The sequence below is a fragment of the Humulus lupulus genome, chromosome 9, assembly GCF_963169125.1.
Source record: "Humulus lupulus chromosome 9, drHumLupu1.1, whole genome shotgun sequence".
NCBI classification, from domain to species: Eukaryota; Viridiplantae; Streptophyta; class Magnoliopsida; order Rosales; family Cannabaceae; genus Humulus; species Humulus lupulus.
Window position 1 is genome coordinate 126451441 of NC_084801.1, and position 22137 is coordinate 126473577.

Genomic DNA, 22137 nt, shown 5'->3' on the forward strand with positions numbered 1-22137 from the left:
ACGGGTTAAATAGTAGAACCCGTCGCCTCGCCCCTGCTGGTCCGGGCTGGCTTTTAGGCAAAAGAAGTATAAAATATCCGCAGGAGTGGGGACCTCCCACTCCTGCTTCTTGAATAAGTACCTCAACCCTGCCAGCAGACGGTAGGAGTTGGGGGGGAGCTGAAATGGGGTCAACCCCACATAATTCAGGAAATCAGCGAAGTACTGAACCAGGGGAAGGAAGGCCCCTGCCTTGAAGTGTTCACCGCTCCAGGCCGCGAACGATTCATCGAGCAGCGTGCAGCTCCGCTCGCCCTCCGCAGCAGGTCGGGCAATGACGGAGGCTTTCCCCAGTGGAATGTTGTGGGTGAGGAAGAGTTTGTTGATCTTCGCCTGGTCGGTTATCTTTGAGACGATTCTCTCCGCCTCAAAGAATGCGTCGGGGGCCACCTCGACCTGTTTCTCCACAGCCGGCCCAAAGTGGGGGATCGGCGAGCTGGACATCACCGCCTTTCCTTTTTCCTGCTGGGAGGCCGAGCTTCCAACGTTCTTCTGAGGGAGGTTCTTTTTTGGAGCCATCTGGTCGCCTAGTGAACACAAGAAAACATTTTAGAAAAGGCGACCCAAGCAGGAGGAAGGATAATTATTATTTGCACGAGCTGAGGTAAGCCCAGCTCGCGGAAGGTGGAACCACGCGGTTCAGTGAACACGCGCGTATACTCCCAACAGATCCCAGATTACTCGAAATTTGCGTGTCAGGGGGTTCAGAGTAAAATTTTCCTTGGGAGGAAAGTTTCAGTAGGCAGAAATTGCAAAACCGCCCATGAGGCGTGTTCCCTAAGCTACCCGGTTTTACACCCAAAAATTTCCCAAAACTTCTACCTAGAAAACCCTTGCATGCGGCTACAGTAAAAAAAATTTACCTAAGCTACAGTAGCATGTTTTCAAAGTGAACAGGGTCAGGAAACTTACAGTGTATGGCTGGAAGGTTGACGAGAGTGCTGCGTTGGTAGGAGCTTCGTCGGTGAAATAGCTTCCAAAGCTTCGGAGAAACTCGTGCGCCTAAGCTTCTTGAACAATGAAAATGGCAGCAACTGAGTCGAGGGTTTCGTTCTTCTGAAAGTTAGAGAGGGAAGAAGGAAAGAGATTTGGGAAATTTTGAATGAAGGGGTGGCCCGTGCGTAGGGTGGCCACCCCCTTTTTATATACGTGAAGGATCGCGTGTAGAAGGCTCTTGGATGACCCTAGTGAGGGATCCGAGGCCTTCCACTCGAAATACGAAACGACGGCTGGGCTTAGACTAGGCCATTAAATGCGGTTCTCGTAAAACGTACCGTCACCACCCACGACGTTCCACGTATCAGACGCCTGCACAAAAAGTGGAATGTGAAGGGTTGTGGGGGAGTCTAAAAGCCCCTACTGTGGTCTTCTATATATGACGTCATATACCACGAGCAAGAGCTTGGGGGGCAGATGTACGCCCTGGTTTTCCCACGGGCTGATTAGCAAGTCGAACCTCGGACTAATCATGGTTAGTCCGTAAATTTCCCTAGGCCGGAGCTCCTGTTTTCGAGGTCGTACCCCCTTAGTTCGAGGGATCCTCAAGGACTCGCCAAGGTTGCCCAAGACTGGGGGAAGGAGTCTGAAGGCCTCAGGTCGAGTAAGGGGATCAGCTCATGGTACGAGCTTCTCATGGATCTCTGACCTTTTGTAAAGTCAACACACGCAAGATAAACGTGCCTATATCTGACATCACATGTCCGATATCTCCCTGACTTCTCGGACACGCAGCAGGAACGTGTGTATTCAGACACCCACGGTTGGGTTGGGCCGTGCGGCCCATTATCTCCTTACCTATCGATTTGACCATACTTATGTGTCAGGTTTAGGAATTAATCATGAATGTCACAGAGTTGATATGACAAATAAGAAGGTCACGGGATGACCTCCTTACCAACTTCCAGGTGCCTTCTCCTATAAATATGGAGACCCTGGGAGTTGATAAGGGTTGGAAAAAATAGTCTCTGGAGAGATATATACTTTGTAACCAAATACCCAGAATATATCAATAATATTGACTAGTGGAGTAGAAAGATTTTAACATTTGAACCACTTAAAAACGTGTCTTGAGTCACCTAGTTCATCCTCTAAGATTTCCTATCTGTGACGGTTCTACTTTCAGCACTAATCCCTTTCTCTTCTTCTCTTAATTACCTGTTGGCGAAGAACCGCGTCAACAATAATCATGTCCAAATAGTGATAGTAAAAAAAATAATAATAATGATATGTGTACCAAAATTATGCACCAAAACACTACACCAAATGACGTGATATTTTGTTATAACTAATCACATTCATTTCAAACGGAGCCTACTTTTTTAAAAAGTCATGTCACATCAGTTGTTGTAATATTTTGGTACACATATCATTATTGATAAAAAAAATTCTATTATTTTGAATAGAATAAATAGTATTTTTGCCCCCCCGAACTATGATCACTGTATGATCGTGCCCCCTGAATGATTAACCATGTTAAAAATTCTCCCCGAACTATGCACATTACCGAAATATAGGACTTATGTTAGATTTCATTTTAGGTGGCTAACGAATTGATGATGTAGCATTTTGTTTGTTGATGTGTCATGCCATGTGTAGAATAATTAGTAATGCCCCCCCCCCCCCCCCAACTTTTACCATTACCAAATTGTGTCATTTATATTAAAACTAATTTAATTTTTTTTAAATAATAATTAAATCCTTAAAAAAATTCATTTTAAAAGATTAAAAAAATTAACAATTCAAAAAGTTTCAAATTAATTAAATAAAATTTCAATTACTCAAAAATTAAATATCTAATTAATAACAAATAACTTTTTTTTACTGTTTCTTTCTTTTACAATATAAAATAAATATATCTTAAAATAAAAATTAAAAATAAATCATAAAACAAAGTTTTTTCCCCTTTGTCTTCTCTTCTTAAATTAAAAGTTTTATTTATTTATTTAAGTCCGTCGTCCTCTTCTTTAATTAAAATTTCTTCTTTGTTTTAGTCTTTATTTTAAATTTTCATTCTAAAATAGTTTTAATTAATATTCTAAAAGAAAAATAAAAAAGAGTTATTTGTTCATGATTAAAATTTTAATTTTTTTAATGATTTAGTTATTATTTTTAAGAAAAATATATTTTTTTATAAAGAGATATTATTTGATAGTGGTCAAAGTTTGGGGCAAAATTAATAATTATTCTACACATAACACTACCACATAAACAGACAAAATGTTAAATCATCAATCTATTAACGAAATCTAACAAAAGTTTCATATTTTACTAACATGCATGGAGGAAATTTTTAACATCAAAAATTATTCTAAGACACGATCATACAATAGTTGTATAATTCGGAGGACAAAAATAGTATTTATTCTTTTGAATATGAAATAATATAATTTCTTTAAGAATACGGTCGGACTATATTTATTAGTAATAATTTATTAAAAATCCCAAATTATATACTTGGCTTAAACGACGTTAAGACAGGCCCGTCAAAATAAAATCGCTTCCGTTTCCGTTTCCGTTTCCGTTTCCGTTTCCGTTTACCTTTTCCCCTACCTTCCGTCGCTTCACCGTTAAGTATATATAAAAGGATTCCGATTCAAAGCGAGTCCTACTCTCCAACTTCTAGTCTCTTCACACCACAGAGAGAATAAAACGTTGTCGTTTTCAGGCGCAGAGAGAGAGAGGAGGAGAACCATGGATTCCTTCGACGGCTACGGCGACGAGCTCAACTCTTCCGGCCGCCATTTCGACGACAACGACGTCGTCGTCGTTGAGAATTTCTCCGCCTACGATTCCTTCTCCTCCTCCACCTTCCCCGCCGATCAACACCAATCCGATGAGTATGTCTCCGTAGACCACTCCACCGCCGCCCCTTCGCCCTTCGGATTTGAAGATCCGAACCCTAACTATTCCGATTCTTCTCCGTTTGGTTCTGTTCACGTCGAGAATGGGAACGGGAACGGGAATGGAAGTCCGTTCGAGTCTTATGGCTTAGGTGACGATGGAATTGGCGATGGAGTTTTCTCTTCCGATGGTCCTGTGCTTCCGCCTCCCGGCGAGATGGAGCCTGAGGAAGGTTACGCTCTTCGTGAATGGAGGCGGTGAGTTTTCGATCTGACTGGCTTCGTTTCTTTTTCTTTAATAGCTTAGATCTGTGTATATTCGCGTGCTTACTTATTGAATTTTCTTAGATCCGTGATTTTCGAAATTGGCTGAATTGGTTTACAGTGTTTAGTGAACATAATTTTTTGGGCTTAAACTTGTTCTTGAATATAAGTTTTACTTGATGATTATCTCAGTTTTCGTTGCACTATGAGATATCGATCTCCAAAATTGAGTAGAATTGTAGCTCTTTAAGAGGTTATTGAGCTTAGATCCATAGGTATTCCTCATAATAAGAAAATAGGAGGCTATGTGAGGTTTATAAATTAGTGGTAATAAAGATCCAATCAAAGAGTGTCCCATCTCTTGAGGCCTCTAGTTTGTTATATAGGTAGTTTATAGCTTTTGTTTTTTGTGCTATTGAACCATACGATCTTTGCAAGGCTGGAAACTCTAGCATATTACTAATACTAAGGGGTAGGCTAAATTCTAAGTAGGTTTCCATGAGAACCTGAACCCAGAAGCCATAACTCATAGGAGCAAATCGTGGACCTGGAACAGCTTAAATTTTGATTCAAATACGAATTGCACAGCAAATTTTGAGTTTTCCTTTTGAATCTGTCAGTCATGAGAAATGATATACGATTGAATTATAAGGATGTGCATTTAAGTTGCACATGTTTAAGAGCAAAAAGCAAGTTCACTTAGCAGGGTCATCATGGTAGTTCATTGATCTATAGGCTGTAGTTGGAGATCTTTTGGAGAAGTTAAGACAAAGTTAATAGACCCTTAGACTGTTTATTAGACAAGTTGCGAGTTCAGTGACCTAGTATGATGATTTCTTACAAGTCAGTTGTTCATTGATCTAGAGGTTGTAGTTGGAGAAGTTTAGACAATATTAGTAGACCCTTACTGTTTATTAGACAAGTTGTGAGCTCAGTGATTCGGCATGATGATTTCTTATAAGTCAGTGGTTCATTGATCTAGAGGCTGTAGTTGGAGAAGTTTAGACAATATTAGTAGACCCTTAGACTGTTTATTAGACAAATTGTGAGTTCAGTAATTCGGCATGATGATTTCTTATAAGTCAGTTGTTTATTGATCTAGAGATTGTAGTTGGAGATTTTTTAGTAGAAGTTTAGACAATATCAGTAGGCCCTTAGACTGTTTATTAGACAAATTGTGAGCTCAGTGCTTCGGCATGACGATTTTGTGTATATATTTCACAAGGGATGAATATTGCATGTTAGTTATTGGCTTTACGGATGGCTAGGCTGTTGTTCTTCCACCCTCTGAAAAGAGAACAAAAGGAATATGTAAAGAAAGAGCCTATTTAAAAGGGTCTTAAATATAGTTAGAGTAAGTTTTCAATTACAGTAGCTGGTACAGTTGTTGGGTGCTTTCAAGATTGATGGGTAATGGTGGAATTCATTGATAATGATATAAAACCACCCCTTCCTTTAATTTAAACATTAGTTTTCAGACTTCTCAATTATATGCATATGGACCTAATGCTTGACTTGCTTTCTTTTGCTGGTAACAGTCAAAATGCCATTCTGCTTGATGAGAAGGAGAAGAAGGAAAAGGAAATGAGAAACAAAATTCTTGAAGAAGCCGAGGAATACATAATAGCTTTCTATGGGAAAAGGAAGCTTAATGTCGAGACTAACAAAACTAGCAACAGAGAAAAAGAGAAGGTAAATGTTGAACCGATTTCATCACCTACTCTCCTTCTCTCTTACACCAGTTGTGGTCTATTTAGTATTTACTAGCTCAAAATATGTTTGTATCTGGAGCAGCTATACTTGGCTAACCAAGAGAATTTCCACAAAAATGCGGACAAGCAATATTGGAAAGCAATAGCAGAGCTTATTCCTCACGAGGTTCCGAATATCGAGAAGAAGAGAGGCAAGAAAGATCAAGACAAGAGGCCATCAATCACAGTTGTCCAGGGTCCAAAGCCTGGGAAACCCACTGATCTTTCACGAATGAGGCAAATACTTGTGAAGCTGAAGCACACACCCCCACCTCACATGATTCCGCCCCCACCTGCTCCCGCTAAAGACGCCAAAGATGGCAAGGACGCTAAGGACACAAAAGACGCCAAAGATGGAAAAACTGGTAAAACTGTGCCAGCTGCAAAAGATGCCACCGCCTCTAAAGAAGAAGCACCACCTACTCCAACCATTGATCAGCCTGCTATATAAGAACGCCACCATAGTTTATTGATTCAAAACAAATCCCTCTGTCTCTCTCTCATTGTGTGGCCAATTACGTGTTTTGCTATCGATTTACTCTTATGTAATCTCTGGCTCCCATTACTTTCAGGGTTTTAGTTTGAATACCCTTTTTTTTTCTACACATTGGTTTTGGGTATGTTTTTATTGAGATGTGAAGTTATTTTAGACGAAATCAATTTTTTGGACCAATTGTGAGGTTTGAATGTCTTGCATTGTCACATCATATGAGATAGTAGATTCAAATTACATTATTTTCCCATTTGAATATTGAAGAATAAATATATTTATATAGAGAGAGAATAATACGATTTACTTTTTTGATACACAATATACCGTTCGCTCAAAATAACTCTCCTCTATAGAAAAAAACCTACGAAAAGAGAAACTAAAAATAAGCTATTCAAGATTTTCACACTAGAATTTCTGTTTTCCAGGAAAATGAATTGGTAATCTTTGTCCTCCTTTATCGAGGGGTCACCTGAGTTATAGTGACGGGGACAGAACTCATCTCTTGGCTAATTGAGCCAGTATTTTTCGAAGAAGATCCTCTAAGTTTCGAGTCTTGAAAGGAACCGGGGGCTGTAAGTTGTTTGTCGTTGATTCGGATGTTTCTTGAGAGCATGTCAACGACCTGGCTCATCAGCGGCCTTCGGTTGGCGGCTGCCTGAGTGCAAAAGAATGCTACCTTCATGTATCTGGTGACTTCTTCCTTTGGGAATTCGCTTAACTCTGCATCAACTATCTCCAAGAGTCTCCCCTCCTCATGAAGCTGCCATGCCTATTGAAGTAAACAAAATTGGGGAATGGAACTGTTATTTCTAGTGATTGATTAGGTGTTTTGTAAAGTAGCTTTTTTTTAGTCGTTTTGCATAGTAATTTTTTTTATGATTCTTGTATAATGACCTTCCAGACAGGTATCCAAAAAAAAAATGCTAATTTGCAAGATAACAATTAAAAAAACTCTACTTTCACTAATATTCCTGATTAAATGGCCAATTTCAACTAAAAAAAGTAAGTAATGGGTGAAAATAGATTTTTATTCAATGTCATTTTGAATAAATGATATTTTTTTCATAACTTCTAGACAATATCGAGTGTGTCTGGAAAGCCACTTTGCAAAGAATTAGAAAAAAGCTGAAATGGATGTTATCTATGTTTCATCTCTGTCTTCTGTTTTCACATTTAACATCGTCTATCTGTTATCATATTTTAAGGGAAAAATAGTGGCAATCTGATATGAAGAATCTGTTTATACTAGAAATAGATAACCTACATACCCATTCCACAAGAAGCTTCTGCTGAGACCCTCCCCAATTATCCTTTGAATTGCTTCTGCCACTAACTATTTCAAGTATTAGAACACCGAAACTGTAAATATCAGCCTTCAAGGTTAACTGACCACCCAATGCATATTCTGGTGCCAAATAACCTCTGCAATGAACAAATATAAAATCCATTATTACTGATGGTTTGTGAATTTGGATAAAGAAAATAGTGATGATTTGTTGTAGTTTATAATATTTGATGAGTAGTAGTAGTGGATAGAGTAATGATGGGTTAGGACATTATAGTTAATGTTCTTGAGTGGACAAGTGAAGAAATTTGGGTTTGGAGGAGTAAGGTTTATGTTTTAGAGAGTAAAGGAAAGTAGTAGAATTTTATTGATGGTCTGTAGTTTCTAGTTACACTATTTGCTACCCATGATGGGGTATTTATAGTGGCTAGCCCACTTTATATTTGTGGCTAGAATTACTTGTTCTAGATCCTTCTTTTATTAGAAAGAGTATTAGCCATACAAATTTACTTGTTTCTCAAGCATAACTAAAAAGTTTTAAACTTAAATTTTCTAGAAATGCTTATAAGAAATTCTAGAGTAATCTTGTTCTACAAATATCTAGAAAATTCTAGAGTAAAGTATTCTACAAATGTCTAGAACATTCTAGAGTATTCAAGAAATGTGTAGCAACTTCTAATACTCCTCCTTGGTACACATTTCAGTAACTCTAATCATGTCTCGTAGTAGCTCAAACTTTCCTCTTGGTAGTGCCTTTATGAATATATCTGCTAACTGTTCTTCAGTCTTGCAATGCTTGAGTTCTATTTCTTTGTTTGTTTTAGCTTCTTTGATGAAATGATACTTGATGCTTATATGCTTCGTTCTGCAGTGAAATACGAGATTTTTGGCCATTGCAATAGCTGATTTGCTATCGCAATAGATCTTTGTAGCCTCCTCTTGTGATTCTCCTATGTCTTCAAGTATTCTTTTCAGCCATATAACATGGCTTGTAGTCATTGCTGCGGCAATATACTATGCTTCAGCTGATGATTGTGCAACTGTCACTTGTTTCTTTGATGCCCAGGAAAATATCCCTGGTCCAATTGCGAAAGCATATCCTGACATACTTTACATGTCGTCAACTGATCCTGCCCAGTCACTATCTGTGTAGCCAATGAGTTTTGACTCTGGCGTGACTCCATACCATATTTCGTAGTTCTTTGTTCCTTGCAAGTATCTAAGGACTCTCTTGGTTGTTCCATAGTGAACTTGACTTGGACCATGCATGAATCTTGATAGGAGACTGACTGCATACATAATGTCTGGTCTTGTAGCTGTCAGTTAGAGTAAGCTGCCAATTAAACTTCTAAACTTCGATTCATCTGCTTTTGGTGAGCCGTCCTCTTTCTTGAGAGCTTTGTTGTTGTCTAGTGGAGTTGACACTATCTTACATCCCTCCATTTTGAACTTCTTCAATAGTGTCTTTGCATACTTCTTTTGTGAAATGAAGATCCCATCTTCTTTTTGAGTAATTTCAATCCCGAGAAAGTAGTGCATTAAGCCCAAATCAGTAATCTCGAAACTCTTCATCATGTCTTCTTTGAATTTCTTGATCATCTCCTTATTGTTGCTTGTATAGTGAGATCATCAACATATAGAGAGACAACAAGTGTGTCACTCGTACCTTGAGTCTTAATGTAGAGTGTTGGCTCTCTTTTGCTCCTCCTGAATCCTTGTTCAGTGAAGGAGCTTGTTTCAGGCCATATAAAGCCTTTTTTAATCTGAGAACTTTGTCTTCTTGTCCTTGCACCACGAACTCTTGAGGTTGCTCTACATATATTTCTTCATCAAGGTAGTTGTTAAGGAATGCCGACTTTACGTCTAGTTGAAAAATCTGCCATTTCTTTTGTGCGGCTAGAGAAATTAAGGCCCTTATTATGCCCAGTCGTGCAACTGGAGCAAATGTCTCATTGTAGTCTACTCCATGTTGTTGTGAGTATCCTTTAGCGACACACATTTCTTGAATATTCTAGAATGTTCTAGACATTTGTAGAATACTTTACTCTAGAATTTTCTAGATTTTTGTAGTTACTCTAGAATTTCTTATAAGCATTTCTAGAAAACTTAAATCTAAAACTTTCTAATTATGCTTGAGAAACAAGTAAATTTGTGTAGCAACTTCTAATAATTACAAGTAATTCAGAGTTCCAGTGATTAACATTCACAAATGATGAGCAAATTCTTGTTAGATGGATGAAGTCAAACGCGAAAAATGTGGACTTTACAAGCACATTTTTGGGTTTAACTGAATTTCACAAGGCAGAATAAGTCTCCCTACATATGTGATATAACTCAACTTTATATGAATACTTAAAACACTCCATTTGATAATCACAAACATAACAATTACAAATACATGTGCAAGTTCAGTTCTTATATTAATTTCTCTACTTATATGGGAATTTCCAGTTGATTTGCTAGCCTGAATCTTTCAAAAATAATGGAACTGCTCAACAAGCTCAGTGAAGCATTGAGAAACCTTATATTCCTTATTGCATCTTCCTTCAATATGCCAATCTCTTTTTTCTTTTTCTCTTTTTGAAGTAGTATTTTCTGTCCTGCTATTTTGATCTTTCTTGGCGGTCCACTCTGGGCTTCGTTGTTGGTCGCCCCTTTTTACAACATGGATCCCACTAGAGGTCGTTGACTTTGATACCATTTATTACAATTACTTGGGTACAACTCCCAAAAGAATAACAGATAGACACCTATGAAGGGAGAATTAATAGGATAATGATATTATAAAGGTATATGGGAAGTTGTAGTTATGTTTTGTGGGTGAGTTGATATAGTTTGTAGGGATTAGTTGGTTGGGGGTGTTAGTTTAAGGTGTATATAGTCTTTGGGTCCTTAGGGAAGTGGGATTGGGAGAGTGGAAGGTCTCTCAAAATACCTTCAAGCTTGTATCTGATTTTTACCTATTCAATACACAAACTCATTCAGCTAATACTACTTTCTCTTTCATATGTTCTCTCTTTCTCTCTGGTTTTCTCTAAGTTTCTGCACTATTTTGATAGCAAAATTTAGGGTCCTAAACTAACCTATAATCCCATACTTAGTCAACGTGAGATCCTAACAATTTCCTGCTATCATGTTCACACACCTTTGTGCATCTTGATATGAGCTATCTCGAGTGCAGAAACTTTATAGATTGGCACCCCCAAGATCCAATGAGAAAATCCACTAAAAATTACACTTGAAGACCCTTTTTTTTTATCTGTCTAGAACAGGTACCTATGTGGATAGAAACTTCAAATACAATCAAAGAAAAAAAAATCTTTCTTTTCTAGTGTGGAATAAAAGCAAGGTAGATGAAACTTCAAGGAACAAGTTAAAAGTCAACAAGAAAGACGAACTTACGTTGTTCCAGCAATTTTTGTGCTAATGTGAGTAATATTATCCGGGAAGAGTTTTGCCAACCCAAAGTCACCAATCTTCGGGTTTAGATCTTTGTCAAGGAGTATGTTGCTAGCTTTGATGTCTCTATGGACAATATGCGGCTTGAGTTCTTCATGGAGATATGCGAGACCCCTAGCAATGCCCAAGCAAATAGCAGACCTTTTACTCCAGTCTAGTTTGATGTTTGTAACCCTTGAACCTGCAATGCAAGAAGAAAGAAAGTTAATGTATGGCTCCTTTTTGTGTGTTCAAAGCAATTTATTTCAGTTCTACTCGTTAAGATTGTTAAACTTACTTAACAACGCGCGTTCAAGGCTGTTATTTTCCACATATTCGTAGACCAAAATCCGATTTCCGTCATCAACACAGCACCCTATCAACTCAACAAGATGGAAATGCCTGACGTTCGATATGGTCTTAATCTCTGTCAAAAACTCATGCACTCCCTGCTTTGACTGAGCAGAAAGTGCCTTCACCGCAACTACTACACCGCCTTTTAAGGTTCCCTACCAAAATTTTGACACTTAAAGAGTTAATGTACTGTGAGATCATATTAGGAAAAAATAGCTTAAGAGATAAGTTTGTTGTTTTAGGATTCCGATCCTGTTTCATAACTGAAATTTAACTAAACACAAGGATGATATGACTGCAAAATTCGGTACAAAAGTTGAATAGTCTGAATACCTTGTAAACAGTTCCAAAGCCTCCGCGCCCTAGTTTATTGCTCACATGAAAATTATTTGTTGCTGATTTTAACTCATTGTAGGAGAAATGTCTTATACTTTCCAGCAAATTTTCTGTTAAAGAAAACATTTACTAATTGTTAAAAGGAGAGATATGATATTATGATAGGACAAGAAAACACAAACACCTACAAGTGAAAGGAGCCATAAATTGCATAAAAAATTCCAAGTCAAGCTCATAAGAACTAGTTGTCACTTGTAACAGTGGTGATGGCACTGCATTTTAACCTCAAATTAAAGTGTACAAACTTTTAGAATACTAAATCTGACACAAGATACCTTCCGAGGTTCGTAAATCTTTCAATGAAGGTACAGAATTTAACAATGAAATGTGTCAAGACTACAAGAATCCTTATATGATAAATTAGCATAAATTTTGTTCAACTACAACTGAAGAACTAGTTCTTATACACTGAAACTCGTTAGATTTAACCAGGAACTGAAATATTGATGAAATTCGGTACAGGATAGACCATTTTGATAATCACACGATAGGAAAGGATACTGAATTTAAAGATAATGTCTCCATATAAATTGCATTGAGCTTCAGTACTTTCTAGTATGGTTAATATTAGTTTTAATTGTTTCTATAAACAAAAAGAAAGTAACTTGAAGTTCTTACCATCTATGCCGTGGTTAGCCTGACCAGAACCCTTTTTGGTCTTTGATGCTGAAGCACCAAAGCAGCTACAACTCATAATTTTCTCCAACTCCTTTCATTAAAAAAAAATAATAATAATGAAATTCAAGTTAGAAAATAAAACCCAATGAATATAATGAATACCCATATGAGACTCCATACTTTTTACACACAAAAAAAAGAAGAAAGAAAGAAAGAAGAAGATTTTTTATGTTCAGATTATCCCAAAAACATTTTCAATCATCCTCTTAAGGTTGAATTCAATCCCAAAGTCATAATCCTTTTATATTCATCTAACTTAAACCAAAATCATTAGCACAACTAGAGTACAACACAAATAGAGGAAAAAAATATATACATATGGGTCCAAATCCAAGCACTACCCAGATAAAATAACCAGAATTATGAACAAATACCACATCAATGTGATTAATTGGGTATATTGAAGCAGAAAATTATACCTGGTTAAGGTAACTGGTCAAGCATAGAAGCAGAAAATTGGAGCTGTCCAAGTTTGATGCAGAATTGCTTGTGGAAATTAGCTTGAAGACCATCAAAATATCAAAAATTTTAAAAGTATAAATAAGAGAGAGAGAGAGAGAGAGAAAAAAAATAAAAAATAAAAACCTATGATGACTGTATATTTTATTTTCTATGTAGCCAAATATTTAATGTTCTAGATGTTTTTTCTTAAAAAAATTATTTTTTGTTTTTGGGGGCTTGAAATGTTCAAATATGAGAGTGGAAAACAGAGTTTGGTCTTGGTGGGTTTGGTTCAGCTTTGATGAATAATGAATGGAGTAGAGGCTGCAGACCGGGTCGGGTCGGGTCGGGTCGGGGAATTGGTCGTAAATCTCAGCTCAACATACTAAAAACAAAGGGGAAAGTCATTGTGAGTGTGTGAGTGTGTGAGTGGGCTTTCTTTTCCTTTTCACAATTTCAGTCTTGTTCCTCACCTGATAGTTTAAACTCCGGTTTATATTAGGGAATATGTTTATTTGTTACCTTATGTTTTTGTAAAGTATCATTTTGGTATCCTCTGTTTTCAATAATGCTCATATAGTATCTTCTATTTTAAAATCATACATATTTGGTACCCTAAACTCAGATTTAATAGATAAAATTTTGTCAATTTAATCAAACTGCTGTCAATTATGTAAGTTACAAATTTAAATTTAATTATATAATTACATATAACTGATGACAATTTAATCATATTGACAAAATTTTATCTATCAAATTTGAATTTAGGGTACCAAATATGTACGATTTTAAAATATAGAGTACCATATAAGCATTATTGAAAACAGAAATACTAAAATGATACTTTGCTAAAACACAAAGTACCAAATAAGTATATTCTCTGTATATTAATTATACAAATTTTGAATATATAAATAGAATACTTTTCTTTTGGTGAAAATTTGTGTTCTTATCTCAATCATAAATATGTCAGCATCATTCAAAATTTCTGACACAGAACTGACTTCATTTATTATTACAAAGATATTTGCCCTAAAAATATTAAACTTTGAATGATAGATGTACTTAAATACAATTCTATTATTTTGGGTGATTAATATTAAATCTTTATTAATTGTTGTATTTAAGTACTAATTCTTTTTCATTTAGGTAAAAATACTAAATATTTGTTATAATAATAATTGCAGTTATGTAGTAATATTTTAAAATAATTTTTTTATTATAAATTGAAATTGATTTTACACATTTTTTAAAAATAATTTAAGAAATATTTACCGTATAATACTAAAAATTTGGTATTATTATTATAAAAAATCATAAAATAATTGATATTTAAATGCAACTATTAACAAAAATTTAGTATTTTTTCTGCAAATAGAAAATAATTTATACTTAAGTGAAACTATTAACAAGTATTTAATATTATTGCCACCAAAATAAAAAAAAAAATTATATTTAAGTGCAACTTTAAGTAAAGATTTAGTATTTTTGCCACAAATATCATTTATAAAAATAATAATTAATAAAACTTAATTACTTGGGGGACTTAATTACTTGAGTTTACTTAATATATGTTTAAGGTGCCAAATTAGCCATGCAGTAATATATTTAAACACTTAAAAAAGAAAAATGATATTTATTAGGGTTTATACTTTTTTGGACTCTGTATTTTGTCTCAATACCTACTTGGACCTTATGTTTTCATATATTACATTTTGATCCTTGTGTGTTTGTAAAATGATTCAAATAGACCCCTAAACCCGATTTTGGTCAAAGTTTTGTTTAACTAAAATCACAAATAATTCATCAAACTAACAATTCATAATAAAAGCACAATCATTCTACTAAACAATTGTGTTGTCGTATTCAAATTTTTCATTAACAAAATTAGGTTTAGGGTTCTATTTGAACCATTTTATAAAACACATAGTCCAAAAAAAATTGTCAAAACATAGAGTACAAACAGGTAATGAGACAAAACACAAGTTCAAAAAATGTATAAACTATTTTTTAATATAATATTAAAAGTTGTGTTAAATTTAGCTGATAACTCTACAAAATAGAGTTATTTTACCACATTTTATAAGTCAATTGTTGCTTAGTTCTTGAGTTTTAAATTAATTTATCAATTTTTTAAGTAATTTTGAATTTATTAGTTTTATTTTGATTTTATGTATTTTTATTTATTTTTTGTATTTATTTTGTTTAATTATGTTGTTACTAATTTATGTGTGTTTAATTTCTTTATGTAGGTGTATTTGTTGGGGCAAATGAAATGTTGATAAAATGTTGGTATAAAGAAATGAAGAAAGCAAGCCCAAAATGAAAGGCCCAATCCAATTCTTGACAATGCCATGTCATCAATCCATGTGCTTCTTTCTCCACCATTGGATTTGTAACTATAGGAAAAGATGACAATTTTGAGCATGAATCCATGTGCTTTTTTTTAGACTAATAGGAGTGTTATCCTTTACCAAAGAATTTATCTATAAATAGGAGTCTCATTTCACCATTTCAAGCACACCTTCTCTTACACCACTTCTTCCATCTCTCTATTCTCTCCATCTTTTTCTTTTCTTAGATTAGTTTTTATGTATTTTTAGAGGAATAATTTGGAGGTTCCTCCTCCAAATTTTCCTATTTATGTTGTAATTTTTATTTTTGTTTTTGATAGTTATGGGTTTCTAATCCACTTAAAATTATTAAGGTGGAGGATGAACCAAGATATAACTATATAGTGTTTATTTTATGTTGACCTCCCAAAATGAGCAATAAAGTTTATGATTTTTCTTCTTCTAAATATTTCTTTCATCTATAATATCATGTATTTTAGATTGTTATAACATATTTTACTTGGTTCTTAATTGTGCAAAAACATAGTATTCTTTGATTAAGATGTGTCATTAAATTGTTCACATCCAATGCTTAGAACAAAAATACTATATTTTGCTTTAGAAATAACATTATTTGATTTTTTTGTAGTTTCATTAAATTGATTCACAACTAATGCTTTAAAGTTATACTATTGAAGTGAAGGAAAATCTATATTTTTTGAATTAAAGAGAGCTTAAAGGAAGAATAATGTTTTGGAAAAGGTAATTAGATTAATTTCAATTATCACTAAAAATTGGGAAGTCAACATATTAATAAATATTATTATTTATATTTTGTGGATTCTAAAATCTTAATAATTTTATAAATAACTATTAAAAACAAATCTTTTTAGTTTATTTATTTTAATTTTTTTTAGTATTTTCTTTCTTTATTTTAAAACAAAACACATCAATCTTTGGAACTAGGTTAGAAATTTATTTCACTTTGGTAAAAATAGTTTTCTCTTTTGATTTAAGTCAACTCCTTTGGGTTCGACCTCGTGCTTACACGAACACTATTCTATAAATACGATTCGTGCGCTTGCGAGTATAAATATTTAAAACATACCCGTTTTGGGTCCATCAAGTTTTTGGCGCCGTTGCCGGGGAGTTGCAAAGAAGAGAAACAATTTGTGTCAAGGTGAGTAAAATTCTTCTACTAGTTATTTTATTTTTTATTGTCAAAAAAAAAAAAAAAATCTAAGTATGCTCTGTGGTTGCGGTTTCGACTGATCTTCCACATCAGAAAATGTTTCTTGTCTTTGTCATTTAATTTTATTTTTCATTTATGTTTGCTAATTTTGTTTTGTTATTTAATTGTGTTTATTTCTTGTAATTTTAATTTGCAAAAAAAAAAAAAAAAAATTTAAATCTCTTGAAATTCTAATTATGCTCTATGGTTGCAATTTCAATTGACCTTCCATATCAGAAAAGGTTTCTTGAGATTTTCACAAAAAAAATTGTCATTGAGTTATTGCCATGTTTCCTATTGGTAGCATTGGTTACATGAGCCAAAATGGATGCCCTTGGAATAGTACTAGGAATTTTAACAATGCATATCATCCTAGGGAAAGAGAAGACATCAACGCTCAAATAGAAAATTTGTCTAGAACACTAGATGTCTTACAAGCTAGGCAAACTCAAGATGACCATAGGGAGATAAATAGTGCATTTCACTCTCATCACCATGAGAATTGTAGTCATCCCTTGGAAAATCCCATTGATTTTAGTTGGAAGCCTGAGTACAACTATTATGCATCATCGCACTTTGATTATAATGAAACCAATGATGTGCATGCTTATGAGAATTCCTCAGAAATCCCATTTGATCCCACCTATAATCCAAATTCTACATGGAGTCAAAACATGTCTCCAATGAACCATGTGCATCAATTCAACACGCCTAATCTGGGTTATGCCCAACCCGATCTGTCATATCCTCCTCAACCAAAAATTAATCAATCTCTAGAGGATACCCTACAACAGTTCATGCAGTTGACCCAACAAATTTTGCATCATCAATCTCAATCCCTTTTGAAAATTGAGACACAAATGAGTCAACTTGCAATTATTATGATCGAGTCAGAAAAACAAGTTCTTCCTAGTCAACCCATTCACGACCCATTAAGTCAAAATGAGAGTGAAAAAATGAATGAAGTTGTAGGAGAACCGTTGATAAGCATCCAACCAATTCTTGAAACTAAGAAGTTGGATGAAATGATTGTTGTGGCTCATGATGAAAAAGAAAAAGATATTGTTGTATTTCATGAGCCAATAGTTGAACCAATTTACATATTCACTCAAAGTCCAAAGGAGAATAAAAAAGATGTGCAATTTTCTTACTTCATTGAAATGCCACCAAAATTGCATGTCTCTAATTATTTTGTAGGTGTGATGCTTTCAATTCTCATTTATGGCATTTGCATCAACATTATAGTTCACCCTACAAATGAAATTCTACACCATCGATTGGGTGTAGGATAAAAAAAAAAAAATAGTCGGGCTAAAGACTATAAACTAAAGCGCTTTGTGGGAGGCAACCCATAAGTTTCAAGTTCCATTTTGTATTTCCTTTTGTATTTCACGTTTGTTGTGTGTTTGTTTCATGTTTTTCAAGTTCAAATAAGTTTGAAGGAAACTTTTAGCCCAAAAACGAAGGAGCCAAATCATGAAAGCATACATTCAAGGGAGTTTTCTTAACTTTTTCAAATTTATTGCTCATTGAGGACAATGTTTTGTTTAAGTTTGGGGGTAGTGTTGTGTGTTTTTTTTTTATATAAAATGTTCAAAAAAAAAAAAATTGGTGATTTTTCATTTTTAGATGATAAATTGAATTTGAATTTAGTTCTTAGAAAAATGTGAATATTTCTTAAGCTCTATTTTTAATCTTTGGGTTAGTCTTGCTTAAATATAGATTTTTCATAAAAGAACACTTTCTATCTTTCTAAGAATTTTTGTGTAATTTAGATTAATTTATATAAGCATAAAATTTTGTAAATCTCACAAGTCCTAGAATTCGATTAATTATCTCTTGAGGCGAAATCCTAGAAAAGCACATCATTAGGGAAATGATTTAGGCTATCTTTGGAACGTTTGAGCCTTTTGACTTAATCACCGTTACGCACATTATTCCCTAGTTTACCCCATTTGAGCCAAACACGAGCCTTGTTATTGTTTTACCCATATGTGAAATCTAAAACTTCTTCATAAATTTCATTCTTTACACATGAGAAAATATCATAGAGCTATGCATCTTGATTTGTTACCAAAGTGAAAATAGGAAAGAAATTCGGAAAGCCACATCTTAAAAAAATATATATATATTGTGGCAAGCTAAAAAAAAAAATTAAAGATTCCAAATGGATGGAAAGAATTACTATGGAAATGTTATGGCGTATACTTGAAATATTGTGATGTCTAGTGAAAAGTTCGGAAATACTCATGTGTTAGGAATAAGTGATCTAAGCTTAAATTCAATATCATTTTTCTCACCTTTTTCTTTACCCGCACATTACAAGCCTATAAAGTCCTATTGATCCTTGATTTTGTGTTGTTCTACATTAGTGGAGAGAGATAAGAAAAACGAACCTATGGGACTTTGGTACAAAAAAATAATAATTCATCATTCCTTGAGATTTAATTATTTTATCTTTGCATAAATTTTTCCAAAATTCCACATGATTACTTGGTAAATAGTTTTGTGTTTCCATATTGAAAATTAGTTGTTGAAAGCAAGATTGACTATTGGATTAATTACATGAGCTTAATGTCTCTTCATAATTTTCTTTGAGCTACTTTCATTATGCAATTTTTGAGGAAAACATTTGATATCTCCAATTAAAAAAAAAAAAGTGTGTTTTTAATTTCTCTTTTGCTTGAGGACTAGCAAAACATTAAGTTTGGGGGTGTGATAACTCTACAAAATAGAGTTATTTTACCACATTTTATAAGTCAATTGTTGCTTAGTTCTTGAGTTTTAAATTAATTTATCAATTTTTTAAGTAATTTTGAATTTATTAGTTTTATTTTTGATTTTATGTATTTTTATTTATTTTTTGTATTTATTTTGTTTAATTATGTTGTTACTAATTTATGTGTGTTTAATTTCTTTATGTAGGTGTATTTGTTGGGGCAAATGAAATGTTGATAAAATGTTGGTATAAAGAAATGAAGAAAGCAAGCCCAAAATGAAAGGCCCAATCCAATTCTTGACAATGCCATGTCATCAATCCATGTGCTTCTTTCTCCACCATTGGATTTGTAACTATAGGAAAAGATGACAATTTTGAGCATGAATCCATGTGCTTTTTTTTAGACTAATAGGAGTGTTATCCTTTACCAAAGAATTTATCTATAAATAGGAGTCTCATTTCACCATTTCAAGCACACCTTCTCTTACACCACTTCTTCCATCTCTCTATTCTCTCCATCTTTTTCTTTTCTTAGATTAGTTTTTATGTATTTTTAGAGGAATAATTTGGAGGTTCCTCCTCCAAATTTTCCTATTTATGTTGTAATTTTTATTTTTGTTTTTGATAGTTATGGGTTTCTAATCCACTTAAAATTATTAAGGTGGAGGATGAACCAAGATATAACTATATAGTGTTTATTTTATGTTGACCTCCCAAAATGAGCAATAAAGTTTATGATTTTTCTTCTTCTAAATATTTCTTTCATCTATAATATCATGTATTTTAGATTGTTATAACATATTTTACTTGGTTCTTAATTGTGCAAAAACATAGTATTCTTTGATTAAGATGTGTCATTAAATTGTTCACATCCAATGCTTAGAACAAAAATACTATATTTTGCTTTAGAAATAACATTATTTGATTTTTTTGTAGTTTCATTAAATTGATTCACAACTAATGCTTTAAAGTTATACTATTGAAGTGAAGGAAAATCTATATTTTTTGAATTAAAGAGAGCTTAAAGGAAGAATAATGTTTTGGAAAAGGTAATTAGATTAATTTCAATTATCACTAAAAATTGGGAAGTCAACATATTAATAAATATTATTATTTATATTTTGTGGATTCTAAAATCTTAATAATTTTATAAATAACTATTAAAAACAAATCTTTTTAGTTTATTTATTTTAATTTTTTTTAGTATTTTCTTTCTTTATTTTAAAACAAAACACATCAATCTTTGGAACTAGGTTAGAAATTTATTTCACTTTGGTAAAAATAGTTTTCTCTTTTGATTTAAGTCAACTCCTTTGGGTTCGACCTCGTGCTTACACGAACACTATTCTATAAATACGATTCGTGCGCTTGCGAGTATAAATATTTAAAACATACCCGTTTTGGGTCCATCATTAGCACACCGTAATAGATATAACATGTGCCAAATTTGGCAATAATAAGTATTTTTTATTTACTGTTTTGCTATTAGTTATTAGGTGAATATTATTTTGGGCCAAGTGTTGTGTAAATATTATTGACCGGACCCTCTGTTTTGTTAAATGACAATTTGGACCTTGGGTTCTGCAAAATGGAACAAAATAATACCCTTGGCTCAATTTTCAAAATAATTTTAAATGTAATATATGTTTCTTTGCTCATCGGCCACCTTCTCAGAACTTATTGTATCCTTAAGAACCCAACAATTGTTCTTATATTTGAAATTACTTTGATCAAAATCGGGTTCAATATATTATTTTGTTCCATTTAGCAAAACCTAGGGTTTGAATTGTCACGTAACAAAACAGAGGGTCCGATCGATAATTTTTGCACAACATAGGAGCCAAAATGATATTTATCCATTATTATTTTCATATTTCATTTATTAATTGATAGATTTTTTTAGTTTTATTTATTTATTTAATAATCAAAAGTAATTAGAAAATTATATATATTTTTTATGTTTTCACTAAATATTAAATGAATATTAATCATAGTTTTATCTCTTTTTTGTTGTTAATTTGCATTTATATGCATTGGAACACAATTATAAATATTGTGTTGTAGCATTTATCAAATTTTTGTGTTGAATTTGGCATTATATTTGCATCATCAGTTAGAGATGGTCTAATTATATAAATGATTGTTTGCGGCGAAAATACTCAAGTTATTACATTTGTAGCACTTAAGTACCCAAGTTTTTTTTTGCGGCGAAAGTACATTCTGTTCATATTTTGGAACAGTTTGGTACAACGGTCAATTCTCACTATTAAGTTTCTTTGTGAAATGTAGGCAAAAGTACCCAATAAAAGGGATATTTGCGGCAAAAGTACACAATTTAAAAGATGTTGTAGCAAAAATACCCAATTTAAGAGATGTTTACGGTGAAAATACCAAAGTTATAAGCAAATTTCACACCATGTAGGTGGACTTAATGACGAAATAGACAGTTGCACTAAACTGTACTAAAACATGAACGGAAGGTACTTTCGCCGCCAAAAAAATAACTTGGATACTTGAGTGCTACAAACATAATAATTTAGGTACTTCCACTACAAATACCTCATTATATAAATTAAGGGTGTTTGTATTTGTGACGCTCCACATCACTATGGCTGCTTTCTGAAATGACGACTGGCCCTACAAACCAACACGAGTATTTTCAGTGTGCTTTGTCCTCACTCACATGCTTCCAAGGAAAACTTCCCAAGAGGTCACCCATCCCTAGATTACCCCAGGTCAAGCACGCTTAACTTTGGAGTTCTCAAGTGATGGGCTACCGAAAAGAAGATGCATCTTGTTGGCATAGGTAGTACCCATCAATCCATTTAAGCCATCTTCAACTGTGTAGTCTCATACCTACACAGTCTTAGAATCAT

At 33.6% G+C, this 22137-nt stretch overlaps 2 protein-coding genes and 1 long non-coding RNA gene across 3 annotated transcripts; 2 read left to right on the forward strand and 1 right to left on the reverse strand.

The window, feature by feature from the left end:
* Positions 1–3638: 3638 nt before the first annotated feature.
* Positions 3639–6576, forward strand: LOC133802360 (clathrin light chain 1-like). The gene is made up of 3 exons (XM_062240661.1): positions 3639–4136; positions 5681–5834; positions 5937–6576. Exons 1-3 carry the CDS (start codon positions 3730–3732, stop codon positions 6342–6344), a joined length of 969 nt encoding a protein of 322 aa, XP_062096645.1. The 5' UTR covers positions 3639–3729; the 3' UTR covers positions 6345–6576.
* A 60-nt stretch (positions 6577–6636) lies between these two features.
* On the reverse strand, positions 6637–13243 carry LOC133802359 (putative serine/threonine-protein kinase). Its single transcript, XM_062240660.1, has 7 exons — positions 12957–13243; positions 12478–12568; positions 11797–11909; positions 11408–11618; positions 11074–11311; positions 7655–7808; positions 6637–7155 (listed from the first exon to the last, which is right to left on the reverse strand). The coding sequence occupies exons 1-7, from the start codon at positions 13047–13049 to the stop codon at positions 6841–6843; spliced, it is 1215 nt and encodes a 404-aa protein (XP_062096644.1). The 5' UTR covers positions 13050–13243; the 3' UTR covers positions 6637–6840.
* Positions 13244–14770: 1527 nt separating this feature from the next.
* On the forward strand, positions 14771–20531 carry LOC133802361 (uncharacterized). Its single transcript, XR_009877275.1, has 2 exons — positions 14771–16491; positions 19468–20531. It is a non-coding gene; the product is annotated as an uncharacterized LOC133802361 (long non-coding RNA).
* Positions 20532–22137: the final 1606 nt, after the last annotated feature.

Coding starts and splice junctions, on each gene's coding strand:
- LOC133802360 (XM_062240661.1), top strand. CDS start 3,730: ATGGATTCCTTCGACGGCTACGGCGACGAGCTCAACTCTTCCGGCCGC. Junction 4,137..5,680: donor GCTCTTCGTGAATGGAGGCG/GTGAGTTTTCGA, acceptor TGCTGGTAACAG/TCAAAATGCCATTCTGCTTG. Junction 5,835..5,936: donor GCAACAGAGAAAAAGAGAAG/GTAAATGTTGAA, acceptor TATCTGGAGCAG/CTATACTTGGCTAACCAAGA.
- LOC133802359 (XM_062240660.1), bottom strand. CDS start 13,049: ATGGTCTTCAAGCTAATTTCCACAAGCAATTCTGCATCAAACTTGGAC. Junction 11,910..12,477: donor GGCTAACCACGGCATAGATG/GTAAGAACTTCA, acceptor TTTCTTTAACAG/AAAATTTGCTGGAAAGTATA. Junction 7,156..7,654: donor AGAAGCTTCTTGTGGAATGG/GTATGTAGGTTA, acceptor TTACTTCAATAG/GCATGGCAGCTTCATGAGGA.